The following is a 24,446-nucleotide window of genomic DNA, read 5'->3' as shown; positions in this document are numbered from 1 at the left end:
ACGGGTCTGCGTATGTAGGGTTAAGACCTGGAATTTGTTGAGAAGCGTGCCGCACGGCTGGGTGGCAGCAGTGGGGTCAGAGATGACTGTTGGGTGTCAAGCAAGTGAGGAGGGTGGGAGGGAGGGCTTTGTAGGAAGGAAGAGCATTGGAGGAAGGAAGGCTGGCTGCATACTTGGGTACTTGGGGCTGCCTGCAAGTAGAGGGAAATGTGGCCCTGGAGGCGGGAACTGTGACGGGAGTTTCATTCCTCACTCACCTGTCTGGCTGCCAGGACTGTCAATGACAGTGGAAATCTAGGCGTGCTTGCTGTCGTAGGTTACTCATCAGCATGGCCTTCTGTTTGTCCTTGTTCCTTCCAGTCGTTCCTAAGACCGCACCTTAAACTGCGCTTTTCAGCATTTAAAAATTTAATGCTTAAGGCTGATCTTAGCAAGACATAGCTGATGACATTGTACCTTGGAGGAAGGCCAGGTACATGAGAAATGTTGAGTTGTTTAATCCTAGGGCAAAAGTTCCCCAAAAAAGGTTATTTCTGAAATGACAGTCATTAATTGATCATTCATTTGGCAGAATTGGCTGTGGATGCAAACGTTATTATACACCTTACCAGTGTTTTCCAAGTACATTTCTGTTTCTAATGGAAAATTTAGGCCAGGTGTGGTGGCTCATGCCTGTAATCCCAGCACTTTGAGAGGCCGAGGAGGGCAGATTGCTTAAGTCTAGAAGTTCAAGACTAGCCTGAGCAACACAGTGAAACCCTGTCTACAAAAACTACCAAAAAAAAATTAGCCAAGCATGGTGGCCCGTGCCTACAGTCCCAGCTACTCAGGAGGCTAAGGTGGGAGGATCGCCTGAGCTCAAGAAGTTGAGGCTGAAGTGCCCTCCAACCTGGGCGACACAGTGAGACCCTGTTTCAAAAAAAAAAGAAAAAAAAATTAGTACACTGAATGGTGTATAGAAATCGGATGCCATATTGCTTTAAAAGTGGTGCCATTTTATCTTCCTATTTAAGATAATTATACTAAAAATAAAACTTTCCTTTGCTTGATGGTATGCATGAATACATAAGGTCCCAAGTCCCTCTTCTTGTCCTTCTCCTTCTCTGGGCCTGTAATCTAGGAGCCCAGAGTGTCACAGAAGCCACAGGGGCCCAGCAGTGGGAACTGGCCCTTGGGTTGATTCAGGGGAGTGGTCCAAGCCTGGGAAGTGCGAAAGTGGGTTTCGAGCTCGTTTTCCACTTGAGGGAGGGAATCTTTTCAGGCTCAGGGCTCTGAGTCTGTACCTGAAGGCTCTTCCTGACTGAAGTTTCGCATCTTGAGTTGACTCGCATTTGAACTGCTGTCACGGAGACTTGCTTGCTCCTCGTGTACCTGTTGGTTAGGAGGCTTCCATTCCACCCAATTTAATCCATGCGGACAGTGTGTGTCCCCACTCTCCTGCCTTCTTGCTTCAGGGAGAAGAATGGGGGCACCAAGGCTCTTGGCCTTCCTGTTCCCTTTTATCTGCTTTCCCTAGCAACACCCCCCCAACACACATCCCCTCACAATCACACCCTCACTCTCACACCCTCACACCCCCCAGTCACACCCTCTCATGTCCACCCTCATACACTCTCACAACCACACTCACACAACATGCAATCATTCCCAATCACTCACATCCACACTCCACACAACCACACAAAATCACATCCACACACACACTCACAACCACTCATACCCCACGCAATCACTCACATCCACATTCACACACTCACAACCACACAACACACTCACATCCCACTCAATCACACCCACTCACATCCACACTCTCACCACACTCAACACACACCCCACGCAATCACACCCACTCACATCCACACACACAATCAACACTCTCACAACCACACTCATAAACACCCCGTGCATCACACACACTCATATCCACACCCTCACACCCTCACAATCACAGCCCCCCACATCCACACACAATCATATCTTCACTCAATCACACACACCCTCACATTCACATTCACCCCCAACTCACATCCACACACACACACCCTCACACACTCACATGCTCCCTCACACACCTACACATACTCACATTCACTCACACAAACCCTCATGTGCATTCACCTTATACTCAAGCAGTCACTCACACCCTTACACACCCACTTACACCCCCACAATCACACCCCACACTCACATCCACACACAATCTGTCACATCCACAATCACGCTCTCACACACCCACACACCCGTACACAATCACATTCATGCACTCACATCCACACTCACATCCTCACACAATCACACCCACACACACACCCATACACACATTTACACACTTACACAATCACTCACAGCCACAATCACACCCTGACACCCTCACACACCCACACACAATCATTCACACTCACACCCACACACAATCACTCACATTCTTACACAATCACACCCTCACACACCCATACACAATCACATTCACACTCACACAATCACATCCTCACACAGTCACACCCTCAGTCCCTTAACATGCTCCCTCACACACCTACATGATCACTCATACCCACATTCACTCACATACACCCTCATGTGCATTCACTCTTATACTCAAGCAGTCACACCCTTACACACCCACAACACCCTCAGTCGTACACACTCATTGACACACACTCTCCGTCCCCAACACACACACGTCTTTTCTCATTCGCACCCAGCATTCGCTCGTGTACCTTTGCAGCGGACAGAAGACTCTGCCTTTGTTTCCCCTGCTTGGAGCTTGCTGTGGAGACTGGGGCCTGGGGCCCAGAGCACCAACCCCGGTACAGTCCAGCTTATGGGTGGAGCCGTGATTGAGAGTCAGAAGTGGGGGTTTCCTTTTATTCTAGGCTTTCGACGTAATTCTGTTATTGAATGTTTTGAAATATTTTTTCTTCACTGCAATGATTGTCTCTTTACAAACTTTCTAGCATAACAATATAAGATTGTTACTGTGAAATATATACAGACCTAGACTTTTCATTAGTCCTCTATTCGTTTGTAAGATGAAATTGTTACAAAGAATGTATGACTGAATAAGGCACAGTACATGTACCGGCCAGGTTTTAGGTGGAGGTGAATCATTATCAAATGTTCTCTCTAATGTCCTTGCTGTCCTTACCTTAGATTCACAAGGAAGCTGAATAAGAATCTCCTTTTGTTTTTGTTTTTTAGATTCAGAATATGAACAACATAATCTCCTTCCCTTTGGACAGTTTGCTGAAGGGGGACCTGAAAGGAGTGAAAGGGGTATGACATTGACACTGTGACACCGGGGGCAGCTTTTAGACCATGTAGAGTCACAGTAGCTTGGCCTGCCGGGCAGCAGCCACGCCAGTACGTTCTCATTGGGATGACAGGATGGCTCTTTTATCTCAGCTTCCTCTAATTTGCCATCTTAGGACCACCTTTCAGCCAAAAAGGTGGTGACTTCTGGCCTTTCTGGCCGTCCTGTTGGCACAACAACGTTGGTGAGGGCAGGAGACTGGGAAGGGAAAGAAAACGGCTATTTTGGAAAAAGTAAAGAGTTTCAGTCTCTCCAGGGAGCAGGGAAACCTGTGGGAGGAGTCGGGCTTTCTAGCTGGCACGTTGCCCATTTAGCACTGGAAAAGGATCCTAGCAAGGGTGTATTTTCCTGCTGGGAAGGTCGCAGTCGTCAGGCATGAGCCAACTTTGTCTCTCTGTCCCTCAGAGGATGTTGGCTGTTTAGGACATGCCTAGCCACCATAAGCACGCAGGCCGGGAGCTGTTTAAGGGGGCAGCCGACGGGGCTGGAGGGGTGTTTGCTCATGAGCACGCAGGCCAGGAGCTGTTTCGGGGGCCGCGGACAGGGCTAGAGGCGCGTTTGCCAGGCAGCGCGCTGCCCCTGCGCATCGCCAGCCCTGACAGACGTGCACCACGGAAGGGACGTGATTGTGGCTGCCTTCTCGGGAGACTCAAATTCTTTGGATCTGCACACGATTCCTGGGTCCCATCGGGGATGACTGGAAACCCAGTCTGACCCATCTCCAGGACCTCTACAGAGGCCTCTCAGGGTCTCCTTCACAGAGTGTGCCCGGAGAGAGCTGTTCAGACACATTCCCCATCGAGCCTTCAGGGGCTTGGAGAACAGGTCAGCGGAGTTAGCCCAACTCACGGGCGGGAAGGCATCCCAGGCAGAGGAAAGGCGCAGGTGCGCACAGGGAGCAGGGCTCAGTGCTGCATGTCAGGCTGCCAGGGCGCAGGAGGAGCCAGTTCGTGCAGGGACTTGTGTGCCAGGCTGTGGCACTTGGGCCTTACCTGAGGCCATTGAAAAGCCAAAAAGTAGTCAACAGCAACAACAAAAAGATTTCTGTCTCCCTGAAGAACCCCTTTGAAGGGAGCATAAATAGGTGAGGACCATTCAATAGAATTTCCAGTGGCTCAGTAGTTTTTGAGGCAGGCTTTACCAGAGTGTATGAAGGCCTGAATTGCACACGGAAGAGCAGTAAGAGACCCTAGGAGGATGTGGTGGCCTTTCTATTCCTGTCGTTGGGCTTAAAGCAGGGTTAGATGTGATGAGATTCATCTATCAATTAGAGTTCCTTTCTTTTAGAGAGACATCCTGAAGTATTTGCAGATGAAAGGTTGTCTTTCAGGATTTACTTTCAGATTAGGCCCAGGGCAGGGAGTAGGGCACAGGTGACACAAGGTGGCCCAGGAGTGTCATAACTGGGTGGCAGCACCTTGCTTTTGTGTACATTTAGTATATTCTATATTATTTTAAGAGAAAGAAAGGAAATGCCACCACTGGTCTACTTAAAAGCATGTACTCTTGGTTCTTTATTTTTCGTGGGATTACATACGTCATTTATTGCAGAAATTAATGCTCCTTTCAGGGCTAGTACAGGGATAAGTAAGTTTATCTTGCACAGAAGTGAATGATTAATCTTGCCTAATTTATTATTCTTTGTTTACAGGATCTGAAAAAGCCTTTTGATAAAGCTTGGAAGGACTATGAAACAAAAATGTGAGTGTTCTCGTTTTTAAAATTACGTATAGGTAATTTGGGATTTCAAATTTAAACCAACCTCGTATTGCTTAAAGGGATTGTCCAAATAAACCTTAATCCAGAAAAGAATTTTTATCAGCCATGTTGCTGTGGTTCATTTTGATGACAGATGTGTTTGGTGATGCTGTCTTCTTCTTCTAATCTGTTTTCTCCTGTTCCTTTGTCTAAGATGTCATAGTGGTTATAGGATGTTATTTTCAGGAAAGTTCACTGAGGGAAGTTAAGACCAATTTCTCTTAGGAGGTATTTCTTTCTGTTTTTGTTTTTAAACACTTTGTCCATTCCGTTACTGTTTTTGATAGCAGGGCAGTTTTCAGACTTCATCTTCCTGGTGATTTGTGAAAGCTACTTAGCTTTGTATCTGTGTTTCTCTGAAATACCAGTTCCCTTGGTTTTAGAAAGAGGGTTCAATACCTGTCTCCTTCAGATTCATCTGCCAAAAAATAACCTGAAGAATGGAGAATTGATTCTTGGATGTGAACTACGGTTTCTACAAGAAGTAGAATTGGTTTCCTGACCCGAAGTCAACCAATAGACAAGACTCTGTTGGTTGACTTCAGGCAGTTGTAACTTCCCCAATCACAGTTTCTCATCCCTAGAGTAGAGAGAGTCGAGCTACAGGGAATTGATCAAGCAAGTAATTATGGGGGGAATAATGGCTTCAATTATTTTAAATACTGGAAAGATATGAAATGTGGTGTTTACTTTGTAATCTCTGTGTCTTGGAGTGCTCTGAATGGAAATAGAAACTTCCATATGAAGCTATCTGTTAAACTAAAAGGTGTTATGAGGAAGTCATTTCAAATCTAAGTACAAGTATTTCATTAGATTGTTTAAAAAAAAATAGCTCAGGATATCTTTCCAGTGGTGAAGGATCACAAAGCTCAAATCAGTGAGCCCCACACCTTTGATACTCCTTCTATCCATGGGAATCTTACATTTCCATACCCGAGGTTGCTTGGCCCCGAGTTCTGGAGTTTCATTGATGGTGTACATTCATTCAGAAGCACAGGCAGAGTGTTGACTAGAGAACCCCGCAGGTCCATTCAGCCCAGGGAGGCCCCCACCCAGGATCCCTGGTCCGTCAGCATCCTTTATTTGTGTGCCAGTTGGGTGAAATAAATGGGAAGGGACCAGCGGATTCCTGCTTTGCAGAGGGAAAACCAAGAGTCAGTGGTTTCTGTTGGTCAGCCAGTAAGAGTAATTGAGCCAGGCCAGGAAGCAGCTTTCCCACTTCACTCAGCCTGACTTGCTGCCCCTCTCTGTGGCTGATAGGAAATGGTCCTGTGTGTGACTAGACCAAGGGCAGAAAGGGCTTTCTGAAGAAGAGTGCCTGAGAGGGTCATCTGGTTCTGAAAAGAAAAGGTTTGGAAGAAGGATAACATCAAATTCTGTAAAATCGAGACACACGTGGGTAGGATGGAGACAGAATTCCTCACAAAACCCTAGAATTTAGGAGGAGGGAGCAGCACCCTTTAAACTTGAAGTAATTGTAGGATAAATAAAGGAAGTAATTCTTTATTAATGTGGGAGATTCATTTATCCCAAGAGGTTTTGTGATATGTAACAACCATAATAGGTTTTAGATGTCTTTAAAATTCCTGGGCAATAGTCCCATACCTGATTATTAAGAGAAATGACCAGTGTCTGGACGGTCTCTTGCCTGTGAAGGAGTGTCAGGGACACCTTGGAGTTGTATAATTCTAGTCCCAGGGACCCTCCAGTCACACTCCTTCCCGGATGCATAAACCCATTAAACAACAACATCCCTCCCAAAGGGTCTCCTGTGTGTTTATTTTTCACTCATTCACTCCTTCAAATTATTGAGAACCTACACAGTGCAGGACACACAGAGAAATCACATTTCTTGCCTCTTCTTAAACACTCTAGTCCTCCTTGCCCTAATGACAGGGAGCCCTCTGGAACCCTGAGTAGCCCATTTCATCACTGGATGCCTTTGAAAGAACATGCTACTTGGGTCTTCTGGTGTCTACGTCAGGCTCTACAGAAAGAGCTGCTTCCCTTGTCTTCATGGCAGCCCTTTCTGTTTTTTGAGTGCTTTCTGTTGGTTTTGTTTAGTCTCCTTTTCTCCAGAATAAAAACTCACGGCTATTTCAAGCCCACCTTAGCAGACAGGATTTTGTGGCTCTTTTTTTACCCTGGTGGCTCTTCTTTGGATGTGCACATTGGTCAGTTTTTACCCTGAACTGCACACTCGACATTTAGGTAATACAGGTTAGGCACGAGATGAATGTAGAAAAGATAATTAAGCCAACAGCATGGAAAGGTGGTTGGTCGTCTTCTACAGTGATGAGCGGTGTTGTAGGTCAAGGCAGAGAGCTGGCCTGGCTTCACTGAGTGAGGAGGTGATGACAGAGACTAGGGAGGAAGTCCAGGAAGAGAAACAGTGGGTAGGGAAGAGTCAGACGGTGCCCTTGGGTTACTAGAGGGCAGGCAGGCTCTGAATGCTGATGCCAAAGGAGCCCTCCAAGCCCTGTGCAGACTTCCTACCTCCTCTGACCCATACCTGACTCAAAGCAGGTGCCTAGGAAATACTTGTTGAGTAAGTGGGAAGACCCGGTTTGACATCTTCATGAGGACACCCATTTTCCTTTTGAGGGAGTTGAGAGGCTGCCTGTGCTGAAACGTGTGGTGAGCGTTGGTCTCGCCAGGCTGGGTACTGGGATTGCTTCAAGGCTGTCCCGTTGAGTTCCGTGCCAACAGGCATCTTGATTTATCCTTGCTTTCACACGTAGAACCAAGATAGAAAAGGAGAAAAAGGAACACGCCAAGCTCCATGGGATGATTCGGACTGAAATAAGCGGAGCGGAAATTGCCGAAGAGATGGAAAAGGAGAGGCGCTTCTTCCAGCTACAGATGTGCGAGGTAAGGCGGTGGTGAAGGCAGGTCCTACAGCCCAGGCTGTGCCGGCTCTGCCCTCACCTGTGGGAGCGTCTCACCGGTACCAGCGGCTTCAGAGAAAACACCACATGCATTAGTGGACTCCCTTTGCCCCTGTGTTGACGTTTCTTTTACTAGGGAAGCGTTAGCCTCCTGGAGGGTAGAATTAGGTTACTTTAACACCAACATTTTCTTAAAAGTAGAGAAAAACCACTAAATGTCTAGAATGTTCTTTCTGGCCTCACATACGTACTCTTGCTAAAATATTTATTCCTTGGGTATATTTAAATGAGATCTCTGAATTCCCTTGTACCAATGGAGTCAGTGACTGGCTTGTGGGAGGGTGAGAAGTCAGCTGAAAACAACATACAGCGATGACAGACCATGGCCTGTGTCAGTGTCTGTGAGTGGATGGGAAGTCCAGTCACCTGTTTTGACTTCCTGCTAGACCTCACCTGCTCAGGCGGGGGCACTCATCTAGCCCAAAGGCCCAGGTGGCCTGGGGAGCACCTCTCTGCTCCACTCCATCCCACCCGCAGCCTCAGCCCTTCCCTTAGTGAGGGGGAGACAGCAGGATGGACACTCTCAGAGCATTTCTCTGAGATCAGAGACCATGGATTATGAAGGCCTTTGCTCACAGATTTTTTTTTGTGTGCCTTGCTTGCCAGGTACATGTATGCAAATGGCACATGGAAACAGCTGCCACCTCTGCCTGGGGTTGATTCCTCCTGGCAGTGCCAGCGAAGCTCCCTTGCACTGGATGGTATTTGTTTCCCTCTCATAGCGGTGCAAACTTAGGTTTCAAATGTACAAAATGCATGGGTGATGTTTGTGACAGGCACTGAAACTGGCATTGGCCAGCTCTTAATTCCCTCTGAGCAATCAACAACAAAGCTAATCCAGAAGGCACTTTCTGATTTTGGAATGTATGTTTGTTAATTGTAGCAGGAGCTTAACCCTTATAAATACATATATCTTAGAAATGTATTTAAATGAGTTTTTATTCCCAGAGCAGACTCTTAAGTGATCAGCAGAGAGGAATCAGTCCCAGGAATCAGGGTGGCAGTTGAAAGTTAAGTCCATTTTGTCTAATGTTAGAATATCTTCTTATCTTAGCCTGTTTTCTGTTGCTATAACTGAATACCTGAGAATGGGTAATTTATAAAGAAAAGAAGTTTCCCAGTTCTGGAGGCTGCCAAGTCCAAGGTTGAGGGGCTGCATCTGGTCAGGACCTTCTTGCTGGTGGGCACTCTGCAGAGTCCTAAGTCAGTGCAGGACATCACATGGTGGGGGCCTCACAAGAGACAGCCAAACTGGCTTTTTAATAGCAGACCCACTCTTCTCATAATTGTACCACTCTCTCAGTAATCCATGAATGGATTAATCCACTCATGCAGTCACCTCCCAAAGGTTCTACCACTCAACACTGCTGCATTGGGGACCGAGTTTCCAACATGTGAACTTTTAGGGGACACATTGAAACCATATCACCACTCCAGCTCTTTTGGTTACTATTTGCACCCTTTTACATTCAACCTGTGAATCTGAAGTGTATCACTTATAGATAATATATATAGCTGGATCATGTTTTTCTTATGAGTTTGACAATCTCTGCCTTTCGATTGGATTGTTTAATCCATTAACGTTGAATGTTACTATTGATATGATTGGATTTACTTCTGTTATTTTACTTTTTTTTATGTCTGTCTCGTGTCTTTTGCTCCTTGATTCCTCCTTTACCGCCTTGTTTTTCATTGAGAGAATGTTTAGAGATATTCACTAGATGAAAAACAAGCAAATATTTTTAAATATTCACTTGGTGAAATGAATTCTCAAGATAAAGCCTTTAATTAAACTTAAAGGGTTCTTATAGACAGGAGAATGGATGTTTTTATACACATTTTTTTGTAAACACATATCGTGTAGTATAAGAGGTTGCATTCTCAAAAGAAAAACACATATCATGTATAATACCACCTTCCTGGCCTACCTCATAGAGTGGCAGAGAAATCAGCGAGACAGCATGAGACAGGGACTAGGAAACTGCTGTGTGTTATACAAGCACAAAGTATTGGTTTTTTTTTTTTTTTTTTCCTCAATCCTCCTTCTGTAAGGGTATTGTTTCTAATTAAGTACTGTAGTAGTATTTTTACAAACAATCAGGGTGAAATTAAGTAGTAGTGTTTTACAAAGAATGAATTTGGAAAGGGGTGTTTGTGTTCAGGTCATGCTCTTTTTGGTTAGTAAAGTAGATATCTATTTACCTAAACACTTTAAGACTACTTAAAATGCTTACTGAATTTTGACATTCAAATAGTACGTGAAGGTCATAGCCATGACTTGAGGAGTAATTGGTTCCCCACTTGGCTCTGTCGTTGCTTCCTGTGGTGTGCACCTTGCACTGGTTACTTCTTCTCTTCTGTATCCAGGTGAATTGATCCTGTGAACTGACTAAGTCATTTATTTTAATGGAAATACACTGTGTAGATGATGCCTCTAAGTCATAGACTTGAGCCATCTTTTGAGCAGTCCTCAGGTAGTGCTGGGTCCTGGCTCTGCAGAGCTGGCACTTGGAAGGGTCAGGCACTAATGTTTCACAGTTGAGTGAGAGCTGTACTATATGCATGCATAAAAGCAGAGGTGGGCTTATCTAACAGTAAACTCACAGTTTTCACAGGAGAAGACATCTGATGAAGAGTGTAGAAGTTGGCCAGATAGTCATGGGCCGTGAAGGCCTTTCTTTCCATGGGTGAGAAAGATCATTTGAAAAACAGTTCCTTGAGAATCCAACTCTGAAGTGAATTAGATTGCCTGCATTAAAATCATGTTAAAAGGCCGGGCAGGGTGGCTCACACCTGCAATCCCAGCACTTTGGGAGGCTGAGGTGGGAGGATTCCTTGAGCCCAGGAGTTCAAGACCAGTCTGGGCAACATGGTGAGACCTTGTCTCTACAAAAAACAAAAACAAACAAACAAACAAACATGACTTTAAAATTATTTGACTGTTTCCCCAAACTGAAGTTCTCAAGCTTTAAGTGCTTGCTGTTGTTTAGGTGTTTAAAATTTGAGTTGCCCAGGATCTAATGCAGAAGAGTGGCTTTCAGGCTTTTATTTTAAAGCTATGGAGCCCTTTCTTCAAAATTCATTTAATAAAGAAATTCAGTATGTCAAATAGGTAGTACAGACCTTCTGTGAGCGGAGAAGGCGTGAGAGATCCTCTGTTGCTGATTGTAAAAATAGTATATACTTTTTAAGAAAATTGGTTAATATAAGAAAATATATATAAAAGGAATTAAAAATCGCCCCCAAATTTTACTTATCCAAAGATAACCACTTTGATATTTAACTAAACATCTTTATATGTCCCTATGTATACATTAAAAAAAAATCGTATAAGTAGATCTTTCTCTGCTGATGCTTTATAACCTATTTTCACTCTCTAGTATGTTGATGTCCATGTCAGAAATTTTGGGTTTTATTGGCTTAGTGGCTGCACAGTATTTTCTGTATGGATGCACCATATGTTAATTTCCCACTCATTAGATTTGGACTGTTGCCATTGTTTACTTTTATAAACAGGATAGCAGTGTATCTTCTTTTCTGTTCATCTTTGTAAACTTTTGTGGTTATCTTCTTAGAATAAATTCCTGGGAGTAGAATTTCTAGGTCAAAATGTACATACGTTTAAAAATTTGATACATTACCAAATATTTAATATCAAAAAGAAAGAGGGAAAGAAGGACCTATAGGTGGTTGTTACAGGCAGAAGGACAATTTGTAGCTTACAGTTTCACAGCGGCTTTCCACCTTCTCCTTGGGCTGCAGAGAGACCTCAGCCAGCAACTGAACTTGGGTACCCCTACCCCACCCCCGCCCATCCTTTACAGCTGAGAGCCAGGGCATGAATCAGCAGCTTTTCCAGGGGACATTCCATTTCAGAGATCATCTCCTGACAGCGGAGGGGATGGGGACTCATGAAGTCCTTCTATTTCCTGACACTGGAACCATTGTAGCTCCCTGAGGCTTTCTGATACCTTCGTGGTCACTAATGAATTCTCCAAGTTAAGAATAGCTTTAATTCATTTCAATTAAACTTTGTTTTTTTCCAACAATCACATTATTTTACTTGTAAGGGAAATGTCTCAGGACGAGAGACATGATGCCAAGCATCTCAGCTACAATACGTTAGCGGTTATTGTTCCTAAAGTAAGGGACCTTGGGCAGGAGTATGTTTGAGATGGTTAGAAATCCCATTTATTTGAACCATCCATAGTCTTCCATGCAGCTAGAGTGAAGATTTCTCCTAGCAGGCCAAGATAGACTGTCTTATTATTAGGAGTTTTTGGCACTTCAATATTTAATTATCTGACCGTCAGATAATTCATATGGTCCCAAAATAAAGAAACGGTTATGGAATCCAGGCGATACTAAGTGTCGATCATGCGCTCTACGCATTGTAAAAGATGCCAAAGAAGTAGAAGAAATCATCTCAGTCCTCAGAAGCTCCTTTTAAACTCGTATTCTGCTTACTTCCGTGACATTTCCTTTTCATTTTTCAACAGTATCTGCTGAAGGTCAACGAAATCAAGATTAAAAAGGGAGTAGATTTACTTCAGAATCTGATCAAATATTTTCATGCCCAATGCAAGTAAGTTCTTCTCTGTTATGTTATCTTAAATGTTTGTTCATGTGTGGCAACTTCTGGTAGATCTATAGATAGCTCATAGGAAATAAACACCACTTAGAAGTCTATAGTGAAGGGAATGAGGTGCTGACTCATGCGACAACACGGGTAAACATTGAGAACACGTTCAGTGAAGGAAGCCAGACACAAGAGGCCATGTACTGTATGATCCCATTTATTTGGAAGGTCAGGAATAAGTACATCCACGGAGACAGAAAGCAGGTGAGTGATTGCCTCAGCTTGGAAGAAGAAGGAAATGGGAAATGGCTGCTAACGGGTATAGGGTTTCTTTGTGGGATATTGAAAATATTCCGGAAGTGAGTGCTAATGATTGCACAACTTTGTGAATTTACTAAAAATCACTTTAAAAGGATGAATTTTATGGCTTTATGGCTTAGGGGTTATATCTTAATTAAAAATAAAAGCATATATACAACATAAAAAATCTGTAGTAATTGCCAGATATATTTATTTTTGGCTCTTTTTGTAGAGGGACAAACTCATTTGACCTATTCCGCAACTCTCAGATGTTTGTTAAAAGAGAAATGATACGATGTTAATGCAGTGTTTTAAAATAAGAAAACACTTTTATATATTATCCTGTGGAGCCAATGACTGTGATGAGCAAAGGAAGATGTTAGTAGAGGAGAAGGAGAGGATTCCACGTGCAGGGGCTGCTCAAGTACTCAGCTTTGCCATCTATGTCAGTACTTCAGTCTGACCCACGTCTCTGACCTGGCTTCTGCTCCTCGACCCCCAGTCACTGATATAGACAGGCCTCTGGCTCCTTCACTCACCCACCCAACACACTTTTATTGAGCACATGTCAGGTGCTGGACCAGAGGCGAGAGACACAGTGATGTACAGTGCTGGCATAGTTCCTGCTCAAAGAGTCAAGTAGGGAAGTTAGACCGAAAGAGACAAATTTCTAATTAGATGTTTACAAAATTGTTTTAAAGTATAGGAATCTAAGAAAGAATATAATACAGGGACCTGATTTAGATAAAGATTTAGGGTAGAGTTTTTTGTTTTTTGTTTTTCTATTTTGTTCCCTGATACAGTCTCCAACAGCCAGCACACAGTGCCCGGAACACAGTAGGTACTCGGCTGTTTCTTGAATGAGCTGCAGGCCTCTCTGAGGAGACATGGATCTGAGATCTAAAGTATGAGTAGGAGCCGGCAGATAAGGAGTGGGGGAAGAACATTCCAGGCAGGGTCTAGGTCTTAAGGCAGGAAAAAGGCCAAGGTGACATAAGCTCAGTGAAAAAGGAGAGTGGCGTGAAACGAAACTGCATGGAAAAGCCTTAGGGATGTGGATGGCCCCAGACATCTTGCAAAAGTTTTTAGATTTTATCCCAAATATGTTGGGAAGCTCTTGAAGAAATTGAAGCAGAGGATCATTTGTATGCACTCCTGTGATCTGCCAGGCGCTATTAGGGGTTTTGGTGATGCAGTAAGGAGGAAAACAAAGTTCTTGCCTTCACGGACCGTGGGGTCTCATGGGGGAGGCAAGTAGGAAACACGAGCCAATATTTAACTGAGTTTATGAAAAGGCAAAACAGTGATGGGGAGAGAGACAGTGGTGTTGGTTAGAAGCAGCTTCAGGAAGCTTCTCGGCTGTAACAAGATTACTCTGTGTGTTGTGGAGAAGGAACCAAACAGGACAAGGGTGGATGTGGGCAATTGCTTGTGTACACAGCTCCTGTCCCTGTGCAGCCCAGAGATGACGATGGCCCAGCTGGCTTCGTGACAGCGGGAGTGGAAGGTGTGGACGGACAAGAAATCTTTTCCTTGTGGAATTGCCATGCCTGTCTGCTTACCTTCCCAGAGCAGGCTGTGCCACCCGCAGCCTACCTTTGTACAGAATTGTTTCTTTTCCTAGAAGGCCTCTTTCCTTTGTGCCCTCCCTGTCTTCTGTTCCTCCTAGGACCCAGCTTATGGATCATTCCTGCTTTGCGATGCTTCTTCCTTTTGGAATTCCTTTTCTTCCTCCTGTGTTGCCGCCACACCGTCTGCTTGTCTCCATGATGACATCTTCCTTGTGTCTCTGTGCCACTGAACTATACGCTCTTAAGGAAGGGGCCATGCCATTTATTTGTTTTATATCTACAGTGTGTGGCACATTTACCTGGCACGTATTTGCAGCAGTGAATTGCACTGTGGAATTGAACTGAGCTCTGCTTTGGAATTCTTAATACAGCTTTGATGATGTTGCATTTCTAAAGCACTTGAGGTCAGGCGGCAAAGGAGGATGTGCTGAGTGGTTCATCCAAAGTTAAAAGAGAGCTTCAGCCATTTAAAAAAAAGAAGAGTGAAATCATGTCTTTTGCAGCAATAGGGACAGAACTGAAAGTCATTATCTTAAGTGAAACAAGCCAGCCGCAGAAAGACAAATATCGCATGTTCTCACTCCTAAGTGGGTGCTGAGAAAGGCATACCCATGGATGTAGAGAGTAGAGTGACAGCAGAGTCTCAGGAGGGTGAAGGGTGTGGGGATGATGAGAAATTATTAATACTTAGTAGGTACAATGTATGTTATTCTGGTGATGGATACCCTAAAAGCCCTAAGTTGACCACCAGGCCTATAACAAAACTGCACTTGTACCCCATGAATTTATATTAAAAAATTTAAAAAGAGAGCTCATCTCTACTTGGTGGAAAAGACCTTGCAATTATATAGTTTTCAAGATGAATTATTTTATGGAGACTCAAAATTCTTACTTTGTGATGAGCATGCAAATTACTTCTTCAGTTCTTATGTCAGGCAATTTAGGAAGTGGGTTGCTTCCTTGCTGATATTTTATTTTTAAGAAGAAGCTATTCTGGGATTTCCTTCCCCCGCCCCTTTATTTTGCCCAAACCAATCAGTTGGGTAGCAACAGACCACTTGTGGAAAAGTGAAGTAGTTGGCCTTTTATGGACATGATCTCAGTAACCTTTAAAAATATGAATCTTCCATTACTTCGTTTTTGGATATGAGAGAGAGTGTGTACGCTGCCTGCTCTTCAAATCAGTCAGGCAGCTTTGACTTTCTCAATTCACATTCTGGAGGGTACAACGTGGAGCTCGAGCAACTCAGCTGCAGAGTAAGAGCTCGCAGCCGTGGGTGTTTCCACGTGTGGGAGCGCCTCTCATTCCCCCATCACACACGCCCAGTTTCCGCTTCTCGCCCCCAAGGGCACAGCTTTGCCTGCTGGGCACACGCGGGCCTCTGCACACTGCTGTGCTCCGCCAGGGTGAAGAGGCCACTGTGTAAACCAGATTCCAGGGCTCAGGTTTGGCTGTTGACCCTTGGAACTACGTAGATATGCGTTATTTTGCTTTTTCTTCTCACTTTAAGTGTTCTTAAAGAATACTTCGTGTTCTTTTATTTTTATTTCATTTAAGGAAGGAATTTTCATCTCTACCTCTTTCCTGGAATATCTTGAAAACTTGTCTTATTAGTCTTTGCTCCTGAACATTGAAGATCCTGTACTCTAGCGGAATCTAGAAGTAGGGCATTATAACATTATAAAATAAAGACAGCCATGGTTTGGCAAGGCACGGTGGCTCATGCCTGAAATCCCAGCACTTTGGGAGGCCAAGGGGGGGCGGATCACCTGAGGTCAGGAGTTCAAGACCAGCCTGGCCAACATGGTGAAACCTGGTCTCTACTAAAAATACAAAAATTAGCCGGATGCGGTAGTGCACACCTGTAGTCCCGGCTACTCTGGAGACTGAGGCTGGAGAATCACTTGAACCCAGGAGGCGGAGGTTGCAGTGAGCTGAGATCATGCTGCTGCACCCCAGCCTGGGCGACAGAGCGATTTTTTTTTTTCAAAAAAAATACAACCATGGTTTGAAAGGTGGTGATGAATGTTGAATTGACTTGTTCTCTGAGCCAATACCTGCTGGAAACCACTGTGACCAGCTGTTGCTCAGTGAACTTGGAATGCATGGTCAAGATAAGGCTCAGCCCCGGATGCTGCAGAAGCTTGCAGAGGAGGGAGGGGCGGGTATCACAGGCAGACCCCATCAGCAGAAACCGCATTGGAATGTGGTGGCGTGAAGGCTGCAGGAGGGGCCCTGGCACGGTGTGTGGGGCCCAGAGAAGAAAGGAGCTACTCTGCTTGGTGGGTTTGATAATTGCCTCTAAGTGGGTGTATTTTAAAGGATAGAAATACACCCCTTCTAGCCTGGTGAGGCAGGCTAGAAAATGTTTAATAGACAACAAAATTTGATTGGGTATTGTTGATGGTAAAAGTTCTGTGAAGCTTGGGAAGGTGTTAATGGGCTCAACTTAAGAAAATTTTCTGGGGCTATATAGTTAGGACTGTCATAGGGACAGCAGCCAGTGGAGAAGGAATAGTGTTCCTTTTCTTGAAGCTTCTCCTGATGCCAGGGCTGACTGCACTTTGAAGGGGCGTCTGGGTGCCAAGACACACCTCAAGGAGGGTACGGGAAGGTCAGCACTTTGAAAAATCAGAGGGAGGAGATTTTCCAGGTAGGTGGATGGTGAAGATTGGCTGGGCTATTACAAAGATGAAATCTAAATCTAAATCCAAATTCATATTCATATTGTTATTACAAGTACACCATTCATCGTCATGCTGGAAACAGCGTCCTGATGAGAAGTCTCTGAGCACTTGATTCCACTACAGGGCTCATGCTCACGTGCTCTCACTCTCGCTCTCTGTCTGACCGTAGGGAGAATTGCCAGGTCGCAAAGATTCTTGGAGCTGTACACCTGCTCCCTCTCCCTGGGTGGTTTTGCATTTATCACCTGTAATATTTTTCCTACTCCTTATCTTAGATCTTAGAGATCTCTGTCCTCCTATTTCACAAGAATTTGAAGTGATTAAGAAAATAGTTACATAAAGAAAAACATGTAAATAAAATACAAGAATTAGATGAGTTCAGAAACATATTCTATATTCAGAAAAAAACGTATTAAAATACAGGAACAAGAGTATAAAATAAAGAATGATGTGTCTGTCTAAAGGTGAATGAAGACATTCTAGCATCCTGACCTCTGTGACCCCTAATAAACACTGGTCAGAGTTCATGCCCCACGGCCTGTGTGTCCCTCTCCTTCCTCCTTGGAGTTGCTGCATTAAAGGCCATGCTGCAGTGTTTTCACGGCGCCTTCTGTGTGTGATGCATTTGGTCTGGGAAACACCCATAGAGCTACTGCTGAGTTTAAAAGAAGTAAACATCACCTCACATGACATATGTGAAACCCAGATCACTTTTTAAAGATAGTCTCCTTGGTATCTAATAAACTGGCTAAAGTTGGTGACAGTCCATCCTTCATTAAGTTATTCATTCAATAAATGGCATATGCTTGAAATACACCAAACTTCGTGGGTACTTTGTGCCTCCTAGAACTTCAGATCTAATGAGGGAATTCTGTTTTAAACAATCACACTAATGAATACATAATTGCAGTTACAGCAAGTGTTTTGAAGCAAAATACAAAATGCTCTGAGAAAGTATAAGAAGGCCTCTTATAGGGGAATAACTTGTAGGGGATTATGGAAGGCCTCACTAACCGGGGATGTTTAACCTAAAACTTGAAGAATGAGTGGGAATCAGCCAGGTGAAGCAGACACACCTTAGGAGAAGGCTTTAGAGAGAAGAAACAGAATGCAGAGGGCCAGGGGCAGGAGAACTTGGTGGTGATGGAGGAAGGGAGAAAAGGCCGGTATGTCTGGAACTGAGTGAATGAAGAGGGTGGAATGGTGTGGATTGAGGCTGGAGCTGCAGGCTGGGGCCGCATCAGGCCTCATTACAGGTTAGAACTTTCTCCTTAGCTCATGGAAATGCCCGTTCTTCATTCCTCTCAAAAGGGTTACACACAGCACCCTCCAGAGGCAGCGCTGAACACCAGCCCATGGCTCCAGCAGAAAAACTTGTCCAGCCTCTGTTGTATTTCCTGAATCACTTGTTATAGGTGACCTCACAGCACTGAGTTCTCAGCCTTAAAATAAAAAATTCCTCTTGATATTTGATCTCAAGTTCTCTACCCACGGTTTCCTACCCCGCAGATACAGTGTGGCCACCAAAGCTGCTTGGTTGGTTCTTTTCTGCATTATTTCTCTCTCTCTCTCTCTCTGTCTCTGTCTTTCTCCTTTTTTTTTTTTTTTTTTTTTTTTGAGAGACAGTCTCACTCTGTCGCCAGGCCAGAATGCAGTGGCATGATCTTGGCTCACTGCAACCTCCACCTCCCGGGTTCAAGCAATTCTTGTGCCTCAGCCTCCCGAGTAGTAGCTTTTTGTATTTTTGTATTTGTTTTTTTTTTTTTTTTGTATTTTTAATAGAGTATTTTTAGGGGTTTTGCTATGTTGGCCAGCTGGTCTGGAACTCCTGGTCTCTAGTGATCCTCCCACCTTGGCCTCCCCAAGTCCCTCACCCTGGGATTATAGGCGTGAGCCACCGCACCCGGCCTCTGCATTCCTTCTCTTTTCCATGTCGCGGTCGCCTGTTGCGGCACATTCTTCAGTGTCTTCCACTTGCGCCCCATGGCCTTTCTGGCTTCAGATGCAGAACCTCTCCCGTTATAAACTGAAACTCAAGGCCTCATTTTATATGGGTCGAGAAAAATCTCAAATACTTAAGCTTATTGCATTTCCTTTTCTGTTCGCTTCTGCTAATTTTGAGCGTCATTTTATTCTTGGTTTGCCTGATATTTTAAGGTTCTGTTCATACAGTCTTTTCCCCCAGGAGTTACATAATGACTTCAGTCACTTTAAAGAAGTTTTTAAATCTGTCTGACAAAATTATTTTTTCCTTTGTGAAGTGTCATCTCTGTTTCTTTTTCCTGCTAGTTTTTTTCAGGATGGACTCAAAGCCGTGGAAAGCCTCAAACCTTCCATTGAAACGCTGTCTACGGATCTTCACACGGTGAGTAGCTTCCCTCCCACTGTGGTTTAAAACCATCTTAATGCAACAGACATTTTCATCTAAATGTCACTTCTGTGTAATCCTGTGTTTTCATGCCGTGCCGCCCACGTGGAGTGTGGCGTTCCCACGCCTGTCCTCTGTCTTGGTGGGAGGGGAGGTTTGACCAGCGAGGGAGGCAGTTGTCACGTTGTGTGGAAATGGCCCCATGAGCACCAACGTTTCACTGTACCTCAGTCTTAATTTTCTGATTCGTTCTGTTGTGTGTGTGTGTTTTTAAAGATCAAACAGGCCCAGGATGAAGAAAGAAGGCAGTTGATACAGCTTCGAGATATTTTGAAATCCGCATTGCAGGTTGAACAGAAAGAGGTGAGGGGATTTAATTTTGAAAGATTGCAGTTTTCACCCCATTCTTGGAGGCTTTGGGCCTGAAGAACATGAAGTTCATGTCTTCTAGGAGCTCACAGTTCACCCGGGCTGTGTCAGGCACCAGTAAAACATTTAATGTATTCTTGCAATTTAGTTCTATAAAACCATCTTTTAAAATATGTTTATTTCAGGAGGAAGCATTTACTACATGCATGGCCTTAATGGCGGTGTATAAACCCTGTGCTCTGTCAGTTGCTAGATAAGGAGCTCTCAGTGGCTTCGTCACAGAGACCATGTGTCATTTGTGCTATTTATCCTGTACCTGGCCCTGTGTCATTTCCCTACCCTGACATACATGGACTCTGCCCCTTTGGGCCTAGGCACGTAGCAGGGTACCAGCTGGGGCTCTGCCAGCCCTGAGGTTGTGTTCTATAAAATATGAGGCATGAGCTTTTCTTACAGCTGCCTCCATCATGACAGGCAGAAATCCTTAGTTCTCTTACTTCCCCTCTTTCTGTAATGACGTCTCTGTGTGCTAACATGTCAGCAGGGACAGTTTATGTTGTGGGGACTTGTTTTTAAAAAGCCATTAAAAAGTAAGTTTTAAAGATAATTTTACTATATTTTCACTACAATGTGGGTATCATAATGTGAATTTAGTATAAATCCATTTCCTTGTTAATAAAAGGAATGTATCTAAACATATATCTAGTGATTTTAGAGAAATTGCTAAACTACTTGACAGCATAAAGTTCCCTGTTGGCAGTTTGGTGAGCTCTATTTTATTGTAAGTTCTTGTACTATAACTGAATATTGTTGTTTTTCTCCCAAATGCGTTTACCTTTTGTGACCGAAGTCTAGGAGAGTAAGTAGTTCAGTATTTTAATAAATTGCAGAATTTTGCATGTTTTATTCGTGAACATACATATATATATTCCTTTTATATATTGATGGTTAGTAGCATTTTTTATTTTAACCCCTCACCTTTCATTGTTGTAGACTTTATTAAAGGCTGAAGAGTTTGCATAAATATTAGGGAAGTGGACATTTTCTGGGTTTACAGTTTACACTTTTGCTGCTGTTCCTTTATGAAGATGAAGCAGGTCCCTCCCTCCCTCCCTTTCTCTCCCCTGAGTGGCTGAATTCTGCACATCTCTCTAGTCCCTCTGAAGCCCCACCTCTGGAGCGCTGCCTCTGATCACCCCAGCCCACAGTGATCTGAGTTCACAGAGCACGTCCTGTTTGAAAGCCCCATTTGAATCACAGCCTATTCCTCTTTTTGAGTGTTGGTTGTGCCTTAAGTGCACAGATGCCTTTTCACCAGCCGGACCTCGAGCAGCCTGAGGATGCCACCCTGCCTTCTGAGCCATTCTTCCATCACACTGTAGTGCCACAGCACTCGTTTAGTAGGATTTTGGTAAACATGGGTCAACTAAGTGAGACACTGGCAGAGCAAGGTTATATTTAGTGCTGGAAATGACCTACAACACGGTGACTTCCTCCTAGTCTAGAGAATGTAGGCCCTGACGCTTTGATATTCCCAATAAGCAAAAGAAAAAAAACTTGGCGTAAGGAGAAAACAGTGGGCTAGCGGTAACGAGGAGGAGGTAGTGCGAGGGCGGGAGCCAGAATGCCGTCCAAGGTGGCTGCTCCCCAGCGCACCGTTGGAAATGATCGAGAACTGCCTTTGTCTAAGAAGGAAGATCCAACCCATGAAGCAAAGCTCAGGTTTAAAATAAGGCAGAGCAGCTGCTGGGGCCAAATAGCCCTCTGGGCACAGTGCAAAGGCTGTGTTTGCTGTGGCTGTGCAGAATTAGGAGGTTTGGGAAAACGGGCTGTTGTGAGAGAACTGGTTATTTACAGCTTCGCAGGAAAGTAATAACAAATTTACCAGCACAGACCAGAAGTTCTTTATAGTTTGTTGTTTTTTGTTAACCAGCCCATCTGCCCCTGATTGCACAGAGGGATCAAATGAACCTCCTTTACTATTCTTCTTTGGCTGTCTGCCCAGTTGGCTCCTTGTCAAGACCTAACTCAACAGTCTCGTAGTTGTGGGCGTGTTGTGTTTTCTGTGTATCATGCTCTGCGTTGCTTTTAGGTGATGGCATTCAGCAAGTTGGGCAATCTTTGAACACAGTTGCAAGTAATAAGCAGATGTGAAAATGCTAAATTTTCTGTTTTAAAATGATTTTTATGATGGGGGTTCCATCTTGTATACCTCAAATTTGCAATAAGAATTGATCATTTGGTCATTATTGTTTAGGCCGTCATTCCCTTTGGTTGGATTTTTTTCTGTGACTTAGACAACTGAAGATGTTAAGAGGATTTTTATTCAGTGTTATAAAAATACTAACCCTACCTGTGTAATAACAGTTGATAGAAATTAAGTAACATGCCCCAAAGAAACTGCCTTGATGGTTGGTAGAAGCCAGTGCTCCTCATTCTCTTCCTGTAAATCCCAAGCATCAGTTATTGAAGGAATGAAGAGTGGCCATTCCAGTGTGGTAGCTTCGCGCTGCTGTTTCCTTGTGAACCTGCAGCTTTGTTTTAGTGTGGAGCCTGTGCCGTTCTGGTCCCGGTGACCTCACACCTCCCAATCACTGGCCATTCATGTTTTGTGCTTGATATTTTCTGCTCTCTGTAAGGAGAATACTACTGTTTGGTATTTCCATTATTTTTCTTTGTGAATGTTTTCATACTTGGAGAAAAGTTGAAAAATTGTGCAGTGACCACCCATAGTGCAATATTATACAATGAGGATCGACCTGTGTACCATAGTGTTTGATTTTTGGAGAAGATCCTATCTACACAGTTAAACTCGTTGGCACTGCTCATCTTTGGTTGAGCTCTCTCCCCGTCAGCCTCGCCTCCTGCCTTCCCCATCCCACGTCATCCATCCGATGGTGTTCTGCCAGGATGGACCCTGTTGGGGTGCTGGCGGAGTCCCAAAGCCTCATCACTTGTGTGCAGGCTCTCTCTGCTGTTTGATGTGGAGAACCCAGACTTGTGTGCTTCTATGGGGAGGATCGGGCTCTGGGGCATGGCCTCACAGGTCTGAATGCTGAAACCACCGTGGTTTTCCACTCTACAGATCTCAAGTATGGTTGCTCTCTCTCTCTCTGTCTGTCTGTGTCTGTCTATCTCTCTCTGTCTGTCTCTGTCTCTCTCTCTCTCTCTCTTTTGCTCCCTCTTTTTCGAGCATCCTGTCTAGTAGGATGTGATAGAACAGTTTGTGCCACCCAGGCAGCCAAGGTCCACCACAGCCATAATTTTCTTCTGTCTCTGGGTTCGCGTATCTTACATGCCCAAATCTGGCCTTCATCACAGAGATCTCTGCCAGGGACCACCTGCCTGCCTCTCCTGCCAAGCTGCTAGGTAGCCTGGCTCTGGCCTCCATGTCACCCTCAGTGGAGGACTCGTTTGTTGGTTCACACATCCAGCTACCCTTTCTTCCACTGTTACCCTAAGCCAGCACTCCACAAACACAACAGAACAAGATGGATCCGGTTATCATCTCTTCAGGGGCTCATGCTCTGGGGGTGGGGACAGAGAAGCAATTGGGGCGCAGTGTGATGAGAGCACTCGTGGACATCAGCTCCAGGAAGCAGTGTCTGCCCAGTGCGGGCTGGGCAGGTGCCATCAGGGATGACTTCCCAAAGGCTGTGATACCTGGGATGGGGCTTAGAAGGATGATTAGGAGTTAGCAGGCCAGGCATGGTGGCTCACAGATATAGGCCCAGCACTTTGGGAGGCTAAGGCAGGTGGATTGCTTGAGTCCAGGAGTTCAAGACCATCCTGGCCAACATAGTGAGATTCCATCTCTACCAAAAGTCAAAAAAATTGGCCAGTTGTGGTGACATGCACGTGTAGTCCCAGCTCCCCGGGAGGCTGAGGTGAGAGGATCCCTTGAGCCTGGGAGGTGGAGGTTGCAGTGAGCCAAGATCGCACCGCTGCACTCCAGCCTGGGCAACAGAGCATGACCTCATCTCCAAAACAAAAACGAAAAACTGGGGGCGGGGCAGGAGTTAGCAGAGTCCCAGCAGGTGAGGCTGGTGGAGAGGACAGCTTCTGACTAGGACGGGGTTGCCTGGGGAGCTGTCTAGCAGAGCAGAAGAGCATGGATCTTGGCATTTGAATCCTGGGTCTCCCACTTCCTACCCTGCCCTGTGACACTGGGCAGGTTCCTGGACCTCTCCATGTCGTGGTCTCCCCGTCTGTCAAATAGGAATAATACAGCCAACCTCAGAGTTTTCAGGAGATCTGAGAGATCATTTCTGTAGAGCACTTACCATATTATCTTAATAATAATAAAATTATTTATTAATCATCTTAATAAATATTAATAAACTATCTTAATAGTTCATTCAACAAATACTGAGCTCCTAGGTGGTAAAGATACCGTAGTGACCAAATTCCCTTCCCTCTTGGTGTCGCGCTCTTAGAGGTTCAACAGGAATGGATACTGCTGCTGTTGTTGTGTGTGACATATCCCTTAGCCTCCTTGTTGGTCCGTCCTCTGGCCCTATGTCTTCATGGCTCTTGCCCCTCTTCCTTCCTCCCT

At 44.7% G+C, this 24,446-nt stretch overlaps 1 protein-coding gene across 7 annotated transcripts in view; it reads left to right on the top strand.

The window, feature by feature from the left end:
* The window catches only part of ASAP2 (ArfGAP with SH3 domain, ankyrin repeat and PH domain 2), a 200,340-nt gene that overhangs the window by 109,450 nt on the left and 66,444 nt on the right, over nt 1-24,446 (top strand). For 3 of the 7 annotated variants that reach the window (XR_010149630.1, XM_016946784.3, XM_016946765.3), the window contains exons 4-9: nt 3,199-3,273; nt 4,962-5,011; nt 7,810-7,939; nt 12,516-12,601; nt 19,444-19,519; nt 19,799-19,885. Coding sequence is in view for 6 of the 7 variants with exons in the window: in XM_016946784.3 (XP_016802273.1) it covers nt 3,199-3,273; nt 4,962-5,011; nt 7,810-7,939; nt 12,516-12,601; nt 19,444-19,519; nt 19,799-19,885 (504 nt within the window). In the remaining variant the exon portion in view is untranslated. Of the gene's footprint in view, nt 1-3,198; nt 3,361-4,961; nt 5,012-7,809; nt 7,940-12,515; nt 12,602-19,443; nt 19,520-19,798; nt 19,886-24,446 lie in introns of all 7 variants that reach the window. The other 4 variants (XM_054678230.1, XM_054678228.1, XM_063790123.1 and 1 more) reach the window with 3 other exon arrangements.

Source organism: Pan troglodytes, chromosome 12 (assembly GCF_028858775.2).
Source record: "Pan troglodytes isolate AG18354 chromosome 12, NHGRI_mPanTro3-v2.0_pri, whole genome shotgun sequence".
Classification (NCBI taxonomy): domain Eukaryota; kingdom Metazoa; phylum Chordata; class Mammalia; order Primates; family Hominidae; genus Pan; species Pan troglodytes.
This window is presented reverse-complemented; position numbering and strand designations above follow the sequence as displayed.